The 19,598-nt window shown below is 38.8% G+C and overlaps 1 protein-coding gene across 10 annotated transcripts in view; it reads right to left on the bottom strand.

The window, feature by feature from the left end:
• synrg (synergin, gamma) overlaps positions 1-19,598 on the bottom strand; it is a 98,970-nt gene that overhangs the window by 53,821 nt on the left and 25,551 nt on the right. For 5 of the 10 annotated variants that reach the window (XM_069910432.1, XM_069910426.1, XM_069910427.1 and 2 more), the window contains 9 exons: positions 18,603-18,875; positions 18,060-18,299; positions 16,323-16,400; positions 15,024-15,220; positions 14,174-14,428; positions 11,540-11,679; positions 9,015-9,127; positions 6,170-6,232; positions 1,708-2,664 (listed from right to left, as the gene is read on the bottom strand). In XM_069910432.1, the coding sequence (XP_069766533.1) occupies positions 1,708-2,664; positions 6,170-6,232; positions 9,015-9,127; positions 11,540-11,679; positions 14,174-14,428; positions 15,024-15,220; positions 16,323-16,400; positions 18,060-18,299; positions 18,603-18,875 (2,316 nt within the window). The remainder of the gene's footprint in view (positions 1-1,707; positions 2,665-6,169; positions 6,233-9,014; positions 9,128-11,539; positions 11,680-14,173; positions 14,429-15,023; positions 15,221-16,322; positions 16,401-18,059; positions 18,300-18,602; positions 18,876-19,598) is intronic. The other 5 variants (XM_069910433.1, XM_069910435.1, XM_069910428.1 and 2 more) reach the window with 4 other exon arrangements.

Genomic DNA, 19,598 nt, shown 5'->3' with positions numbered 1-19,598 from the left:
GCCCTCAGGTGGTTCCAAACTTATTATTTTTGAAGTACAGAAAAATGTGGTGGTGTGGGCTAATTTGTGAATATTTTCGTCCCACAGCTAATATCAACTGCCCAGGTGTTAGTATTCAAAACAGTTGTACTTGTGACACAATCAAAGGTTAAACAGTGAATACATAACACTGCAATCAGTTTTGCCAAATGTACCGACAGCAGGGTAGGACCTAAAAATCCACTTGATTACAGCCAAAGTTTCATTTCAGATCTCTGTAAAATACTGTAAGTTATACTTTAAATTCAGCGTCAACAACTTCAATGATTGCGACAGGTCAGCGTGCAAGTCTAACTTGTACTTTCACCATAGTTTGCGCACATTTTTAACGGTTAACGCGTTTGTAATTTGAAAATAAAACTGAAGAACTCTGAATGCATTGCACTTACTAATTTAGTATTTTGCCAACATAATTTCACCATGTTTTCACTTTGCAGCCTGAAAGATAACAATTGAGCTTTCCACAGGCATAAAAGGGCACTTCTCAGGCATCACCCTCTGCTGTTACAACAGGTCTGCACTTAACCGTGATTAATGCAATATTATTAGTCTCTGTTCAGTCTCATTTCTGGCTCGCTGTCTGACCCGCAAATATCCAATTGGGAAAGAGATAGACATCTTTAATATGTATTGCCATCACTGGGCACCCATTAAAACTTAGTCAGGTGTGTCAGTGCTGTATGGACAGATTGGTCAAGAAATATTTAATTTTTGGTACATTGTTTGTGCCATTCACCTAGTGAAATCGAGAGCAAACACTTAAAATATAAAATGTTTCTCTTTCATTGTTTCTAACACGATTTGTCTTTTGGAATGTCTCCAAAATCACCAATTTTGCTTTTTCTGAGGATTCATTTTTGTTCAGAGGACTATTTATTGGCGCATTTATCTCCTTTGTTTTACTATCAGTTAAAGAAACAATATCATTTTAACACTAGCATAGCAAACTCAAGTTATGGCGACACATTAGCCTCCCAAGTGAAGTCTAAAGCTCTTTACCCACGTTCAAGTTTGAAACTCGTGAAGTCCATAAATAAAAACAACATTACTTATCTTCAGTAATGGTGCCTCTTCACAATAACCAAAGGAATCATTGCAACCTTGTAAGAAAACTAGGCACCACATTAAGGCACCGTGTGCTTTTTGTACAAGACATTGCTGTTGAAAATGGTACTAAAAATGATATAGAAACATAAATTTGCAACGATAGTCCAGAAGGTGGTAAAATAATTTAGAATTCCCATCTAACCTGACTAATTGTCGCTCTCTTCGGGATTATAACGGATGACTGGAAATCATAGGTGTCGTGCAATGTTTATGCCTTTCCATTTCACATGCGTATTGAATCCTGTTAAACTCCAGATGGAAAAATGTAATCCAGTAACAATGTGGGCACAACAGTTCTTTGATGGCATAGAGTAAAAATAGTTACATGGAAACAGAGCTCGGTGATATTTCTAAATCAAGGGCATCAGTTGAAGTTTTCCACGATGGCTGACACCACTGAAGACCATGGTACTCAGTAACAATCCCCCCACAGCTATGATTATACAGAATGGACAGCTACACACGCATGTGGTAATTCATTGGTGCGGAATTATAGAAAGGTAACTGCAGTGTGCAAGTGATTTGGATGCATTTACCAGATCAATCGAACCATTTCCTCACCTGTAACAGGAGGTGGCTGACCAATGACAGGTGGCAAATCCAACGAGCTGTCTGACAATACATGCTTCAGATCACCACCCTCAGCTGACTTCATATCAAACTGAGCAGATAAGGCATCTTCTGAGTCCTCTTTACCAATACTGCTCCCACCAATTGAAGGAAGGTCCAAAGATTTCACAGAAGCAGAGTCGTCTTTTGCTTGTTTAAAAGCAGTAAGTTTATCCATGAAAGCCTTATCAGAGTTGCCAAATGCAAGGGGCAACTTGGTAACTGGAAAGTCATCATCATTCTTCCCTTGTGAAAGAGAGATACTGTCCTTTTGCTCCTCAAAGCCCATCACAGACCCTTCCTCAGGTAATTGTTTAAAGACATCATACTTGTCTACAGTGGAGGCAGGAGGCTGTTCTGCTAGGCCAAGTGAGGCATCAAAAGATGTTGTAAAGCCATCATTCTTCTCCTGCCTGAAAACACTGTACTTATCATTTGACTTTTGTCCAGCAGTGCCAAAAGCAATAAAATCTGCAAATTCATCCTGACCCCATTCCCCACCTGTTGTTGTACTGGGTGCAAAGCCAAAAAGACTGAAGTCTCCAAAATCATCAACTCCGCCAACAGTCCTGCTACCAGATGAGGAAAAAGTACTGGATGAAAGTGACGATGGCAATGATGATGCAACACACACAGATGATGTAATGGATGATGTCACAGAAACAGATGGAAATGATACAGATTTGTTCTCTCCAGAAGAACTGACAGAGTTAAAAAGGTCTGTGAGACTGAAAGTGTCTTTAGGTTGTGTTACAGGTTGCAGCTGTGGCAGAAATGGCGCAGAAGGAAAGGCTGTTGTGAATGTCTTTGCTTGCTCTGAAGAGTCTATTGGTGAAATGCTGTCTGCAGTTTTGAAGTCCGTGAATCCATCATCTTTCCCTGGTGACTTGAATTCTGCAAAGCCCTCCCCTGCAAATATAAATCTTTTCAGTGACAAAATATCAGAAGTTAAGAATGGAATTCTATGGTTTATTTTTCACAGCACACAACCACAAGCATTTCCAAATCAACTAAGACCAAACCACCAACCCATACCAAGCATGCAGTGCCAAGTAAAATCCTACGTAGAACATACCACCATTAAATTTCTCATTGTAGGGAAGAGGGATGATCACCGAACCAAATTTAAATACCCAAATGACCCAAATTAGGGCCATTATGTAAATCTGGAAAAAAGAAAGTGAGAATTTAACCCAGCTATGATGGGCAAGAATTTGGGTATTCCCATGGCACACAGAGCATTTTGCTTCTTTCTCTTCAGACCGTGCACAAAGGAAGGCACATTGTTTGACTGGCAAAAGTTGGTCTTTTCCTTGAAAAGATATTTAATTCCCCCCCCCCCCCCCAACCCCCTGGAAATGTTACAAGGACTCATTCAAACATCATTTTGGAGGGGATTAGAAAAGGAACATTCTAATCTAATTCACACAGCTCTATTTCAGAACAGCCATTAACTTCTTATGCCCAGAATTTCACTTTCTCTCCCATTTTTCTAACAATAAAACCAATAATTTGAGTTTACGTAGCAGCTTTTGATGTAATGATCCAAGGAATTTTGCATTAAATTAATCCTTCCACTGAATCATAAAGGGAAGAATGGAAACATTGACAGATATAGGAATGGAATTCCAGAATGTAGGGTCCTGGCAACTGAAGCAAATGGTTGAATAATAAGAGTAGGGGGATGTGCAAGAAGCAAGAAACACTGTACTGTTAACATCTTGGGAAAGTGGCAGAGACTGTGATGGGAAAGGCCACTGTGGGTATTATTGTACAAGGCATGAGAACTTTTAAAACAAAGCATTGAATTGAACAGGAATTATTATTGACTGTTGAAATGAAAACACAACTGTGGTGGCTAAAACCTCGCAAGCATTTGGTGGACAAAATTTGGATGACCTTGTTAATGTAAATTAAAATTTAGACTTTCAGTTCAAAATATGTCTTTAATGTTAGATGATATTTTTTTTCTTAAAAACCAATGTCTAAGGTAGCAACATTAAAAAGTGAAATAAAAATAAAAAAGCCTTGCCTCAACTTTCTTTCCAAAAGCCACAAATATTTAATATCAAATTTCAAATGAAATGATAAACTAATGAAAATACCAAAATCTAGGTACATTTCACTTTAGTGATTAAATGTTTAGCTTCTGTTTCAGATAAAAACAAGGTCATATTTCAGTTGTGGACCTTATAGGTGGGTACTATATTAATAGCTTCCCCCTCCATTCAAAAAGACATTTCTTTCATGGATTGCTGAATAGTGAATCTGAATTCCACCCCTCCCCCTAAATTAAAGGCACCTGCCAATTGAAGTCCTCTAGTGCCACCCTGACCAATATTCACTTATTTGGAATACAGCAAAGATTGAAGCTGTGATCTTCCTCAACTCTGCTTTAAATTTACTACAATACTGTTGAAGTATTGAGGTAGCTTTCAATGGCAAATTACTCCTTGATCATTTAAAATTGGGTTGAGGGAGAAATTTCTTTAAAAGTACAGGTTGAACTGCTATTATCCAGCGCTCTGTGGTCCGGCACGTTTTGAATCTGCTGCCTTTAGTACAAACTTCTTACAGACAGTGCGGGACTTGAACCCCAATCCTGATCGCTGACGCTAGGGTTCAAGTTCCGCACTGTCTGTAAGGAGTTGGTATTAACGTCCCAATCGCAGGCGCTGTGAAGACGTTGTTTACATAGGGGATTCCCTTAGGGGTCAATTTCTGTTTTCCAGCACTTTCTGTGGTCTGGCAATGGTCAGGTTCCGACGTCACTGGATTAAAGAGGTTCAACCTGTACTGGATCTTTCAATTTGCATTTTTTGTTAATACAGTGTGAACTTATTAGTGCCACCAGTAATTAATTCTTTTGGCCCACACCATACCAACTAGTTTAATTTTAAAAAAAAGAAAAGTAGCTATATCACAATGTGGCAATAGTCAAGTTGCACACATATCACAATTTATTTCAGATTCATTAATTGTCCAACTCTTCCTTGCAAAAAATAGTCGCTTTATTCCCTCCATTTCAAATTTTCTTTTCTCAGAGGATAAATTGGTTCATGTGATTATAGAGAAGTAAACAACTATTTATATATGTTTCAATTTGTCCTCAAATTAATCCCTCCTTAATCCTCAAATGACAAAGGAAGACAAAGTAGCCTTGATACAAGCCTTTGATGCAGGGAAACAACAACTTTGCAAGATTAATGCCAATATCTTCAATTTCTTTCTGAATAGGAGGATTTTAGTTCTGAATCCGTTCCCCTCCCTCCCTAATTTTGTGGTTGATGCAGAGAATAAACTAAGAGAATAACATGACAGGGAACAATTGAACCATTGCTTGGTGTAGTGCTTTGGAAAACAGACATCATGCCCTATTTCCCTCATTTTCCTTTTAAAATAAAATAAAGTTGGCAAGAAGAAACCTTTCAGCAACAGACAAAATAAACATCCAACTAAAAATATTTCAAACACAAAGACAACTGCCCTAATCAACTAACATATATCCAACATTCTGCATTTTACCATTTCATTCAACATATTTTCACTTGTTTGTGACTCTGCATTGTTCAAAATCAACTTGATTCCTTCTGACCAGCTGAGCATTTCTTTGCTACCTGGTCAATGCATTGAAGACAAAGGTTTCTAGGATCATCCCCTCATTATAGGAAGGATGTGGAGGCTAAGGAGATGGTGTAGAGGAGATTTACCAGGATGTTGCCTGGATTGGAAAATGTCTTATGAGGCAAGGTTAGCAGAACTGGGACTTTTCTCTTTGGAGCGAAGAAGGATGAGAGGAGACTTAACAGAGGTCTACAAGAAAATCTTAGAGCCGGGCGGGGGGGGGGGGGGGGGGGGGGGGAAATACCAAACACAAGGGGACATCCCTACAAAGTGAAGAGAGGAAAGTTTAGGGGAAACAACAGAGGTAATTTTTTTTTTATATACATGGAGAGTGTGGGTGCCTGGAATGCCTTGCCAGGGTCTGTGGTAGAGACTGAAACATTAGGGGCATTTAAGATACACTTAGACAGGCTCATGAACGAAAAGAAAATAGAGGGCTACAAGGTAGGAAGGGTTTAGATTTTTTTTTGGTAGGAATATATAGGTCAGCACAACATTGAGGGCCCAAGGTCCTATACTGCGCTGTCGTGTCTTATGTTCTATGTCCTCTATCTCAGTTCAATGCCATTGTTGGTCACAATCTGGTCTGTGCTAAAAACAAACTTGATAAGGCATAAACTTGGGACTTGGGAAGAACTACTTCAGAAAGGAATTGTAGAGTGACAAGCAAGTCGACATACTTGTGGTACATAATTCACAATTTATACTCAGTTTACTCATTTGGACAAAAGGAATAGCTTCAGCTATTGCATGCAAATGCAGTTATACATAGTGCTCGATGCCCACTCACCCGAAGATTTACTCTCTGTGCTCTGACCAAGCTCCCGAAACACACTGTATTTATCACCAAAATCTAAAAGAGTTCAAACATTGTCAAAGAAAACGGCTCTACTTTGAAAACTGCAAAAACTTCACATTTCCCACAATTCTGAGGAAGGGTCACTGACCCATAACATTGACCGTTACTTTTTTCCTGCGGATGCTTACTGACTGGTTACGTTCTTCCAGCATTTATTTTTGTTTTAGCTTCCAGCTTTTGTAGCTTCATTTATTTATTTTCCCACTGCAATTACTCAATATTTACATAATAGGCCTGAATGTATTTTTCTGCCAAAATGAATATTTTCACAGCTTTCAGCAATATACTTCATTTGCTAGATGTCTGCCCACTCAATTAACCTATCTATATCCCTTTGTAGCCTCAATGTTCTTTTCACAATTGTTTTCCTGCCTTTTTTGTCCAGCAAATTTAGCAATTATACCAGATATGCCTTCTGTATCCTCTCATTCATTCCCTTTTCCACACCAAATTCTAATCACCCAACAAGTTTAAAAAAAAATCTTTTATTATAACTTTTGATGTAAAACCTTACCAATGCGTTTGGGAAATCTAAATACAGTAGTCCCCCATTATCCGCGGGGATATGTTCCAAGACCCCCAGCAGATGCGTGAAACTGCAGATAGTACTGAACCCCTACATATATACTATGTTAATTTGATAACCGAGATGGCTACTAAGTGACCGACAGGTGGGAAGCGGATACAGCATGGATACACTGGACAACGGAATGACAGCGCAAAATTTTATCACACTACTCAGAATGGGGCACAATTTGAAACTTATGAATTGTTTATTTCTGGAATTTTCCATTTAATATTTTCAGACTGCGGGTAACAGAAACCGCAGAAAACGTAACCGTGGATAAAGGGGCAGCCACTGTATAGTAAATCCACAACACATTACCTCCTTAAGGAGTGCCAATAAATTGGTCAAACATAATTTTACATTCCAAAATAAAAAGTGGGCTCTGGCTTGACATTTTCTAAGTGCTACCGACAAGATCCAAGGTTCCTTTAACAGTCAAATAGTTTTCTGCTTTCTATCTTGCTCTCTTTCTGAATAAGGGGGCTACATTCACCCTTTTCTAATCTGATACAAGAGGCTGCAGATACTGGAATCTGGATAAAATTAAAAAATCAATCTGCCGGAGGAACTCAGTGGGTCAAGCAGCATCAGTGAGTCTTGATCAGGTGCTCCATCCCAAAAGGTGGACAATTTTCTTCTCTCGCTGATACTACTCAATCTGATGAGTTCCTCCAGCAGACTCTAACCTCTTTCCTTTCCTAAATGTAGCTTAATATTCAGGTCCCAATCTGTGTCGCTCAATCTTGCTTATGGTCAACAGATCATAATTTCTTTCTATGGTTTGATTCATCTGCTTTCAAATGCTACATGCATTCACATACTTTTGTCTCTATTACTGTAAAATTGTAGCCTTCTATTACTGACTGACTATCCCTGTCTCACACAGAAAGCTTATTATTCCCCATATTAATATATTTCTCTCTCACCCTGTCTCCAATCTTTGGTGTTCTAATATAATCCCATGTCTCCTCTATTTAATTTAAAATCACCTCTAGACCCCAGGTTATGTGGCTCCCTGCAATACAAGATAGAGCAGCCAATTGGCCCATCGAGTCTGCTCTGCTCTCCCAGCATATTTAGGATGTAGAACAGCCACATGGTTCAGTCTCACTTTTCCCATTACTGGTGTCAGTTTCCCCCAAGCAGACTGGACTCTGAGCCACATGTTCTTCTCCCTAATCATATTTGCACTATTGCCAATTTGGCTGTGGCTAAAGTAGAACTGGAGACTAACATCCTAACGTGGGTGTTTATATGCCCATACGCAATTAGTTAACAGTGCATTAGTGAATAGCCACATATTTACAAAGGAAGTAGTACCTGAGGTCATGAAAAGGAGCTATAAACATTCAATTTCTTCCACGTCCATCATACACTTTAGCAAATGAACTGATTAAGAGGCAGAATGATCTGTAACACTGAGCAATGGATGATGAGCAGACAAGAGAAGCAAGTGGGGAAAATATGGGAGTGCTCATTCCAAAAAAACAATTGAAGTGTGAAGTGAATAGAATAACATGGAGACAGAAGGGGTTGCAAATGTTGGAATGTGAAGCAAAGAACCAACTGCTGGATAAATTCCTGATGCAAGATCTCAATTTAAATTTTAAAATTTAGACATACAGCACAGTAACAGGCCCTATCAGCCCATGAGGCCACGTCACCCAATTAACCCACAATCTCTGTGCGTTTTGAAGGGTGCGGAGCGCCCGGAGGAAACCCCGCAAACACGGGGAGAACATACAAACTCCAGACAGCGCTGGATACGAAAACAGGTCACTGACGCCATAACTGCACATTAACCACCCCACCGAAAACATCAACGATTCCTTTCCCTAAAATAGACATTGCCTGAACCGCCAAGTTCCTCCTGCAGTTTGATTTTTGTTGTTCAGTAATATCTTTGGCAAATTATACATGATGGAATAACAGCTAAGTAACCTTTAATTGGTATTTCCTAATAGATCAGATTGAAATGTGAGACTGGAAGTACTTTAAAAAGTTAGTCACTTTTATAATATAACCTCCTTTTGCTTTAAAAAAAATGACGTACATTACAATGCTCAAAATGCAAACAAGTGGACAAGTGCAAGCTACTTTACACATCTATATCTGCAGTACTTTGTGAGAAGGAAATTTATTACACTTTTTTCCTATGCTCCATTTTCGAATAAAATTATGCATCTCCCTTTAGGCAGTCTTTTGTACCTGTAAATGATGAATTTTCTGCAGATTTGTCTTCTGTCAAGTCTTTAAACACTGCATATTTATCCACCGATGATGAAGAGGTTCCTGAAATTGGCGTCAGTAAAGTGTGTGCACTATAAGAGAGAATTCATAAAACACTGTTCACAAATTGCTGGCTTCTCCCACACAGCCCATGTTTTTGAATATTTTAATATGAGATTTCACATCCAAAATATAGAGTACCTATGGATAGATGTTAAAATTCTCAAAGATACACTACACTTAAAATCACCAATGCCTGAAGAGGGCGCACAAAATCAGTGAACCGGTGTGGACTTGAAAGGCCAACGTGGCCTGTTTCCGCTCCGTCAATGGTTATATGGTTATGGTTAAATGTATGCCCGAAGGACTGTCACAACTGTCTTATTTTACTGCGGTCTGAGACACGGTAGATCGCTCCAGAAAACCCATGCAAGTTCGCTTAGAAATACCAAAGTGTAATTCTAAATCCATTATAAGGGATAATCAAGTATTTCAGCTTCGAATTATAGCAATAAGAAAACAGTAGAAATTGCTAATGCCGGAGAAAAGTATACCTTAAAGAATCCAGAGTAAAACATGAACATCTGCAGATGCATTTATCTTAAATTACCTGTTGTGCTTATAACTGACACAATCTTCTTTCTTTGGCTTGGCTTCGCGGACGAAGATTTATGGAGGGGGTAAAAAAAGTCCACGTCAGCTGCAGGCTCGTTTGTGGCTGACCAGTCCGATGCGGGACAGGCAGACACGATTGCAGCGGTTGCAAGGGAAAATTGGTTGGTTGGGGTTGGGTGTTGGGTTTTTCCTCCTTGGCCTTTTGTCAGTGAGGTGGGCTCTGCGGTCTTCTTCAAAGGAGGCTGCTGCCCGCCAAACTGTGAGGCGCCAAGATGCACGGTTTGAGGCGTTATCAGCCCACTGACACAATATAGTTCATTTAAATGGTTATTTTCTATTTCCTCACAAGTAATGGTCTTTAACTCTTTTTATGATCGTTACTTCACTGTTAGCACAGATGTGCACCATCCTACAAATGATTTATACACATCTGACAAACAGAAGGCAAATTCATCTCAAATTTGAATCAATTAATTTCCTATTAATCACAATTATTTTGAAATTTTATTCAATAATTGAGATTGATTCAAGATTCCTTTATTGTCTTGTACAAAGCATGTAAGATCACACGAAATTGCCTCCTGCCTATCAAAGAATGAAATCTGGTCAATTCCTCGATGGGGTGTGGGCATGGTTGACAGTTTGTACAGTTTCAGGCATCTGCTGAATCGTAAATTGTTCATTTGAACCACTAGTTTCCTTATGGGGGTGACTTTTCCACACTTTTGCATAACAGGGAGTTTAATATTTTTCTCCAAGAGGCAAAATATTTTCAAGTCAGGATGACACACAAGTTAGATGGGAACATTCAGGTTCAGCTTTCCTATGAATCACTGTTCTTCTACATGGTAGAGTTTACAGCTTTTGAACGTGCCCAAGGAGACATTCAAGCTGCTGTGTTTATTGTAGATACAGTAAAAAAAGGAGGGAAGAAACATTCAAGTTGAAGCAACAGGTACAAATCTGACAGGCTGCTGTTGTAAATGGTGTGAGTTTCTTGAGTGTCGCCAGAACTGCACTCATCCATGCATATAGGTAGCTTTCTATAACATTCCAATTGTGAATTATATTATTGTTTTTGAGGAATAACCGGAGTGACCAAATTCTAATTTGTTTTCTGCAGACACACCATCAATACAAGTGTTTCATTAACTTTTTGCTCAACAGCTTTCCTCAGCACTTTACTGATAGAGGTAAGCGACTGAATGGAGGCAGTTAGATACTCACTACCTTTGGCAATGTTAATTGTCAAACACGTGTCCAGAACGTATCCAGGAATTGTTCTGTATCATCAGAATTGCCAACAGAATTGAACTCTGCACAAAGAACCCCATTTTCATTTATAGGACGATCAATGAAAAATCTCCAGAAGGTTGGTTGACAAAGGACCATACTGCTAGAAGCTACTCTGAAATGTGGTGTTGAGATGATTGGCCTTCCACAACCATACCCTGATGGAGAGCTCCAGCCCAAAAAGTTGGTTATGTATCTTTTCTATATAAAATACCCTGTTTGACCTGCTGAGTTTCTCCCAGTCAGCACTTTTATGTATTCCACTAGATCCCAGTATCTGCAGACTTCCTTGTTTAACAAAAATTGTTATCAATCGTGATTGAACATTAAGAATATCCATTCAATTGGCTCAAAGCCACACCATGTAATTGCCAATCCTGTCTTTGTTTCTGGTGTGAAAGTATCAGTTGCCCTAATGCAAGAGGGCATGGTGTTTATTTTAAGAGTGAATATTATTATGAGCAAATAATGTTCTTTATGGTTCTCACTTCACCAATAGGCTGAGATTCCTGAAAATACAATTCCAACAAGACTTTTGGTATTATTTTTTTAAGCAGGAGAAATATATGTAGGATGCGCATGCCAATAATTCAAACCTGACTGCAGTTTGAGAGGTGGGTGCTTTTGATAAGGTTCCAGGGACTTCACTCTTGAATCCCTTAAATGAATCATCTGCTGCGTTAGGCTTAGGAGCCTCCTGAAAATCCTGGAAGTCATCATCATCCAATTTTCCAACCTGGTTAAACAAAAGGTTTTAATCTTGATATATTTAGTCCTAATGTTCAGCCACTACTAATATATGACATGACACCATACCTTGAACTTACACGGTCATAACAATCACACTGTGACTTTATGCCTCATGTGTGCTTCATCTAAACAAATGACTATAAGCACCTTTAAAAATGTTCTTTTGGAGCATCTCGATGAATCAGTAATTTGGTCTTCGCCATGTTTCATGTTTTTATTAGACTTTGAACCTATTTAAAATCACTCGAGGCCAGCACCCCATGATTGCCAACGTCATCATCCCGTCAATCGCATTCCTCCTTGCTTATTCTCCCGTTGCCCTGCAACTCATGTCCTCAACTTCCTCTTTGATTCTGCCACTTACATGAAATAAAGAACAATATGCATGGGATCAATGAGCCCATCAGCACATTTTTGGAATGTGGGAGGAAAATTACACACCCAGAGGAAATCTACAGTCAAGAGGGAATGGGTAAACTCCCATCTAGACAATGCCCAAGATCAGAATCAAATGTGGGTCCCTGGATATGCAAGGCAGCTACATGAAATGCTGCATTACCATGTTCACCCTGAATGCAGACACTAAAGAGTACAATAATGTTTTCCAAGGACATAACCTTACAGAGCACAAAAGTATCGTACCTGAATAGAAATCAATTTCTATTTCAGATTTCCAGCATCTGCAAAATTCTGCTTTTGAATCTTACAAAACACTCACACACACAATTCTTCTAACTGTGGGTCTCTACTTTGATAGAAACCCTAGAAGTTCTTATTAACCCTTTGGACTCTATGTCCCTCAGGAACTACCAACAAGCACATACACTCCATGTCCCTGTTTTTAGGGACTGGCTTTATGCCCAACCACCAACTGGTTCGTACTGGTGTTCGTACTGCAGATTACCCATGGACCCAGTCCGGAGTACATTTTATGAAAGATTAAAAATGGCTGGAGTCCAAAAGGTGAATACGAATACCTACAAACAATAGGTTTTTCTTAAAAAAATGAGAATCCAGCAACTATTAATCAACACTGAGTTAATTTCCTGTCATGACATTGGTATTATTATTTTCAGAGAATATTGACCATTAAAAAAAAATACCAAACAGTCCTGCAACTCAAAAAATAAAAAAACAAAGTTGCAACAAGTGAGATGCATTATAAAATATGGTGGGAAGAAGAAGAGAGCAAGATCACTGAAAATCATCAGATGCTGAATGTCATTTATTAATGGAAAGTGAAGGAAAATACTGTTGTGATCTGGATTACCAGGACATGCTTCTGCCAGGATGGTCATTCTGCCGCGCCCGCAGGGAAAAGATTCTCAGGGTCGTATGTGATGTCATGTTTGTACTCTGGCGATATATAAATCTGAAATCTGGATAGTCCTTCATTGGGATCTAACAACTTACTGCCTCCTGCTCTTTTTGTAAGTTGTGGTCTTAGACTAGGTTCTGGATGGTTGGTGTTGCTTTAAAAATGATATCCAATAGGAGGTCAAAAATGAGAGAGAGAACTTCCAACATGTCAATAATAAAAACATTGAATGGGAATTGGGATTGTTGAACCTGAAGCTACCAACCAGCTCTCAAAGACTCTACTTTAAAAAACGTCAGTTTGGAAATAGTGCAGGAGATAAAATCCTCATCACACACTCAGGCAATAGCTGAAAGGTGTTTCCTATCACATATTTCTCATTGACTCCAAGAAAGCAAGTTCATTTTTCAACTCTTACTTTTTAAAATTATCTTTGTAAATTTATTTTGAATAAACCAACCAACAATATTATTTAAATGATATTAAATCCTGTCACTTTCATGGTGCATTACATAGAACATAAAATACTACAGCACAGAACAGGCCCTTCGGCCCTCGATTTTGTGGCAACTTCCATATTCCAACCAAAGGAAAAACTAAACTCTTCCTCCCACGCAACCCTCGATTTTAATTTCATCATGTTCCTGTCTTAAATGGCCCTAATGTTTCAGCCTCCACCACCACCCTGGCAAGGTATCCCAGGCGCCCTCAATTCTCTGCATAAAAAAACTTACCCTTGAAGTCTCCCCTCAACTTTCCCCCCTTCAATTTGTGCAGATGTCCTGTGATGTTTATTTCTCCCACCCTGGGACAAAAGCGCTGGCTGTCCACTATGCCTCTCAGAATCTTGTACACCTCTATTAAGTCACCTCTCATCATTTTTCACTCCAAAGATAAAAGCCTTTGCTCTGCTAACCTTGCCTCATAAGAATTACAGAGGAAATTGTTTTATGAAAGAGAATACACGATGAAAGTATGGAGTGTAGAAATGTGCTGTTAACACTGTGATTACAGGTGGCATCAAATAAATCTCAGTACTATCTTTTGATTAAATTAATAATTTATCCTACTTCCATATCTTGCTCTCAAATCACAGAAGTACCGTGTTTTAGTTAATAATTTATTATACTCTGTGAACTTACTGTTTTAATAAATACATTACCTGACTGGAAGAAAAAGATGCCACAAAACTACTGGAAACTGGGACTGTGCTGCCACCTACTGGTGCAGCAAGATCCATTCCGACCACTGACTGGCCTGCTTGAACAGACAGACTTCCACTCGGACCAGATGGTACCGAGATTATGGGTTGCTGTGGAACTGAAGGAGGTAAATTCACTGGCAACGCACTTAATGTGGGAACAGGAGCAGTCGAAAGTTGGTTGAGATTTTCAAGATTCATTGCAGGAATGCCCCTCTGGGGAAAAAAAAATTGATCTAGTACAATGTCGAATCAAAATCACATTAACAGATGTTGTCCAACTTGTATGTTAGCTACTCAATAATCAACTCAGAAATATGTTTCCAATTATATTCACTTGCTTATTGAACTCAAAATCTAAGACATCAGTCAACTGTGAAGCCACAGCCAGCAATTTAAAATGAAAACTAGTTTATTATGCTTTGCTTTTGCATACTGTTGGTATAGTTTAAACACATCACAAATTGAGATTATAAAGGGTCTGGGAGGTGGGAGGAAATCCATAATCTTAACTTTAAATGTATTCAATGTAGTTCCTAACCACTCTCTATATATAACATATTCAAAAAATAGGTGCCAATGGTCATTTGGGAGATGCTGAAATTTCTTTTGAACTCATCAATCACAGTGCTAGCTCTATCCTTTCCAAAAATCCATCATCTCCTCGCATAGATTTGAAGATCAAAATACATTCAGCAATCAGACACTACTATTTACATCCATGCATTATGAAATAAAAAACAATCATTTAGAACATGATAAAATAATCTAGATTACTGAATTAAATATGGAAAATGAATAGCTGCAATACCTGTGACATGGCTATCATAGCCAATACAGTATAGAGTTCCTCTTTTGTCAGTTTGCCGGGCGTTGCACGATTAGCAAAAGCCCATATCTGACCCAGCATCTCTCTGGGTAATCCCGATGAGAGGAGAATAGGATAAAGTTTTGCTGTGTCAATTCCCACAGGGGTAAGGGTGACTTCAAGAACTTTTTTGTAGAGTTCTGTTGAAAAATTATTTTGTAGGTTCACAAGAATGTATTTTTATTTCATGACTTATTGTTCTGTCCCTCCATTCCCCCACCCCCCCGCCCTGAATTCAGGAGTTCCAGACAATACCCAGCACTCAACTGCAGCCACGTTACTGTGGCACATTAAAGAAAAAGCAAGGTTCAGGAGGAATTTATAAAAAGGAAAAGTCAGCAAAAGTTTGAAAACTTGAGTTGTTTTATTTAATTCGCTCACTTGAGTAAAATTATTTCCAAAAATACATTTGCAGTTCAATTGTTTAGATACGTACTAAACATAAATAGGGTCTAAATTCTTGAACTCCACCAGAAGGACTGTGGTATTTTAAGATAATGCATCATCTTCTCCATTCAAATTGCCATGAGAGATGCACATTGAATAGTGGCCTAAAACACACACAGAAATGCTGGAGGAACTCAGCTGTTCTCGCAGCGTCCTTAAAGATATATTACCAACGTTTCAGGTCTGAGCCCTTCCTCAAGGTAATAAGAACAGGAAGGCATCAGAATAAAGTGTAGATTGACAGGGAGCGGAGTCCTGACCAACAAAAGGTGTTAATTAGATGTGATAAGAGAAAAGGTGAGAATTGATTTTGGCTCTGTGAAAGGAGAGAGAAAAGGTGGGGGGGGGGAAGAGAGAGCGAGCGAGACAGGCCAAGTTGGGGGAAAGGCGACAGGGAGAAGAATTTTAGGGGGGGGGGGGTTTAAAATGGAAACTGGAGAAGTCGATGTTAATGCCATCGAGTTGATGGAGGTGCCCAGAGGGAAGATGAAGTGTTGATCCTCCAATTTGTGGGCGTTCACAGTCTGGCAGTGCGCGAGACCATGGACTGCAAGGGAATGGAACGGGCAATTGAAATGGGTGCCCACTGGAGATCCATGTTATTGCGGGGGACTGAGCCAAGGTGCTCAACAAAGTGACCTCCCAGTCTCCACCCAGTCTCTCGGATGTCAAGGAAACTACAATGGGAGCACTGATGGCCTTGCCAAAAATGGAATGAAAAATAGTATAATAACTGCGAAACTGCAACAACAATTTTTATCTGGGAGGTTTGATCAAACTCAATGTCTACAGTACCTGGGACAAGGCTGTCATTGAAAAGCCAAGGAGACAGCATAGGCTGAAGAGTTTCCTGTGAAGGGTGTACTCCTACACCTAAGCAAATGAAGTAAATTAATAGTTACAAAGTCAAATAAAATACACATTGCATGTTGTACAAGACACATTCCAGAAATGCTATATGCAAGTTACAATGTGACATCTCTTTTCAACATGCTGAATTCCACTTTAGAATCTCTGAAAAACATCCAAAGTGATTAGTAAAATATTAATAAAAGAGAAAATTAGATCTATAACTGAGTTTTTTCAATTCTCGGAAGAGTATAACATCTTTTGATTTATCAGTTATTTTCCCCATTAGTTGATAAATTGAAAGTGTCAGGACACAAAGGACTAGTTCAAGGCTTGTCCCCATTTTTCAAAACAATGTTATCACTCTTTGCATTTAGCCTTTGTGTATTTTACTTAAGAATGCCACTACCTCATGTACCCCTCTCCAGACTTTTTCATCTGAATTTCTCAATCGTCATGAACCAGGCACAAAATAGACTCTAACCAGACTCTTTTCGAAACCTCCATCTGTGGTGGCCAGCAGGAGGTGCAAGAGTCTGCACTTAGTCCTACAAAGGACTGCTGAGGAGGTGCAAAGTAAATTATGGGCAATAATCCACTTGCTTTCATACTGTGGCAAGGAGGCAATGAACACTCACAGCTTTAAAAAGTCATTATTCTATTTACAGAAAGGATGTTGATTACATTTGAAAGTATGATGAGCAAGATTACAACTCTCACGCACATTTTCTGGTGACACAAAATCGACAATATGTGACATGGTTTAGCCAGGGGTACACCACAATTTAACAAAGTTTTCACTAAGTAATGGCTAGTTTAGAGAAAAGTGAAAGCTCATGAGGGGACAGGATGAGCACCAGTTCAATCATCTTACTTTGTACACGAATAACTGCACACGAGGCAGAATGACCTTGTGCAGGGTGGAATGAATTTTGATGAGATTGCAAAAATGAAATAAAAATGATGATAAATATCTATAATTTAACTTGTATCAATTACTTAATCACAAACAAAATGAACAGATGGCGATTTATATTTAAAACCACAGACTATGGATAATGAAGCTTCCATCAGGCATGTTACAACATCTGTAAAATTATTCAGTTTTGTTTTAGTAAGAATTTCAAAAAGATTTGAGCCAGAAAACATCAATAAAACCACAGAAAATAAAATAACAATCTTTGATACAAATCTTACATTTTCTTCTCAAGAATTTTTTTTAATATAATGGGAGAATTGTTGGTGGCATTGGAGACCAGCATTTCAATATTAATGTTCAACAAATCCAGTCAAGAAAGTTGCATACAATTTAATATTATCTTGAGGATTGTACTAAGGTCTTGAAAAGCATTACAGCAAGATACTTTATCATCATCTATTTGACTGGTTAAATATGTACAAACTTGAAATACAATGCCTAATTCACAGAGTTCCAATAGCCGCACTGATCAGCAATATTATAGCAATATTATTGGAACAAAAGCAGTGTCCTTGAACAAAGTTCAATAAGTGCTGGAATAGATTTGAGCTGCAAAAACCTGTCAATCAAGCAAGTGAATCATGGCGGAACACAGTGACAGCATGTGATTAAAGGTATGGTAATTATTCTAAGGTCAACAAATTATAAAACTAACATCAAAAAGGATATACAATTCCTTTGAATTTGCAAATAAGTTTGCTCACCGCTGTCTTTGGCTGGCAACTCTGGCTCCGGATCCTTTGGCATGTCTGCTGCGAAGACACCACTGAGGCTTTCAGACTCGATACCCCAGTTACAGGCCTTGGCACTGGGCTGAAACTGAGTTGAGACTGAGGCTTTAGACCCAATGCGGGCCATGGGCTCAGACGTGTTAAATTTAATGTGCGCCTGTTTGGGCATGCTGAAATCACAGGAAGCAAACATTTTCTCTTCCAATGAAAGCCCTAAACAAACAGGAGGTGGAACAAGTGTTTCCCAGCTTAGTTTAATGAATTTTTAGTTATAATGAACTTTTAGACTTAAAAGATTAAGCCTTAATTAGTGAAGAAGCTGCCCCCAATTAAGAATGTATTTGATTTTATAAAAATCAAGCATTCTCCAAAATAATTCATCATGTTTGTTTTTATTTTGATGTAATAAATTTATAATATTTTGCAATCACATAATTTCGATATAAAAATTTGCTTGCTCTAAAAATTTTTAATTTGATTTTTTTTAAAGATTGGAATAAGTTCAGTACTTGTTACCTTTGCTGCTTTTTGTGGAATGCCCTGCCGAGGCATACAAGGCAGATGAAGCTTTGGGATGGACTGAAGTAACAGGCTGGGTCGGAGCTGCAGCCAGCTCAGACTGCAGCTCACTCTCTAACGTGGGGTGGAAGGGCTGGCGAGGCTGGAAACTGGTGGGAACCGCAGGAGCGGCAGAATCAGGCCCTTGAACAAAGTCACTGAACTCTTCGTCGTCAGAAAAAGCAGGGGACTGGGAAGGAGGGGCAGTTGATAGGGATGACTGGGGAATATCTGCAAAATGGATAAATCAAAATAAGGCAACACAAATTAAACTAAAAGAATTTAAAAAAAACAAGTACATGTAGGCAGATAAATATTACGGCTCCGAACAATTATTTCTAAGGACTACAATAGCCTTTTCAGAACATGCGAGCAACTCTCCTCCAACTTATAGACATTACTGTCATTTTTATTTGTTTTGCATGAAGGAAAATTGATAAGTGTGTGAAACTAATGGAAGGATTAGTAAAAATAAAGCACGAAAACCAGAATAAGCATTGCTGATGCAGACAGCCATTAGTGAGAAAATGCATTAGTCTACAAGTAACACTTCCAAAGACAGAGAACAAAGCAGCTTCAACAGCTGAGCTCATCACTTAAAGACTACACAATCACTAGGGTTAAAGAAGAGAAAGTTTGGAGCGATGACAAGGTGGATGCGCAGATCTCTTCCTTTCCCAACTCCCCGCTTCCAAGGGCCAGGGATTAATTGAGGTTTCCTGCTAAATGAGCAAGTCTATCATTCAGTTCACAGATACTTCACACTGTATTGGAATATCACTTTTCATTTACTGGATTTATGCTGACTGAAGCAGTTAGCAAATACGTTTTCTTACAGTGTTAGAAAAGGATCATAGTTACTAAATGAACACAGTATAAATCCTCTAAATCAGTTAAGTGCCAAACAGTTAGTTGCAAACAATTATTTCTTTCCATTGCACTAAAAGAGCAGCA

The sequence above is a fragment of the Narcine bancroftii genome, chromosome 14 (genome assembly GCF_036971445.1).
Source record: "Narcine bancroftii isolate sNarBan1 chromosome 14, sNarBan1.hap1, whole genome shotgun sequence".
Taxonomy (NCBI): domain Eukaryota; kingdom Metazoa; phylum Chordata; class Chondrichthyes; order Torpediniformes; family Narcinidae; genus Narcine; species Narcine bancroftii.
This window is presented reverse-complemented; position numbering and strand designations above follow the sequence as displayed.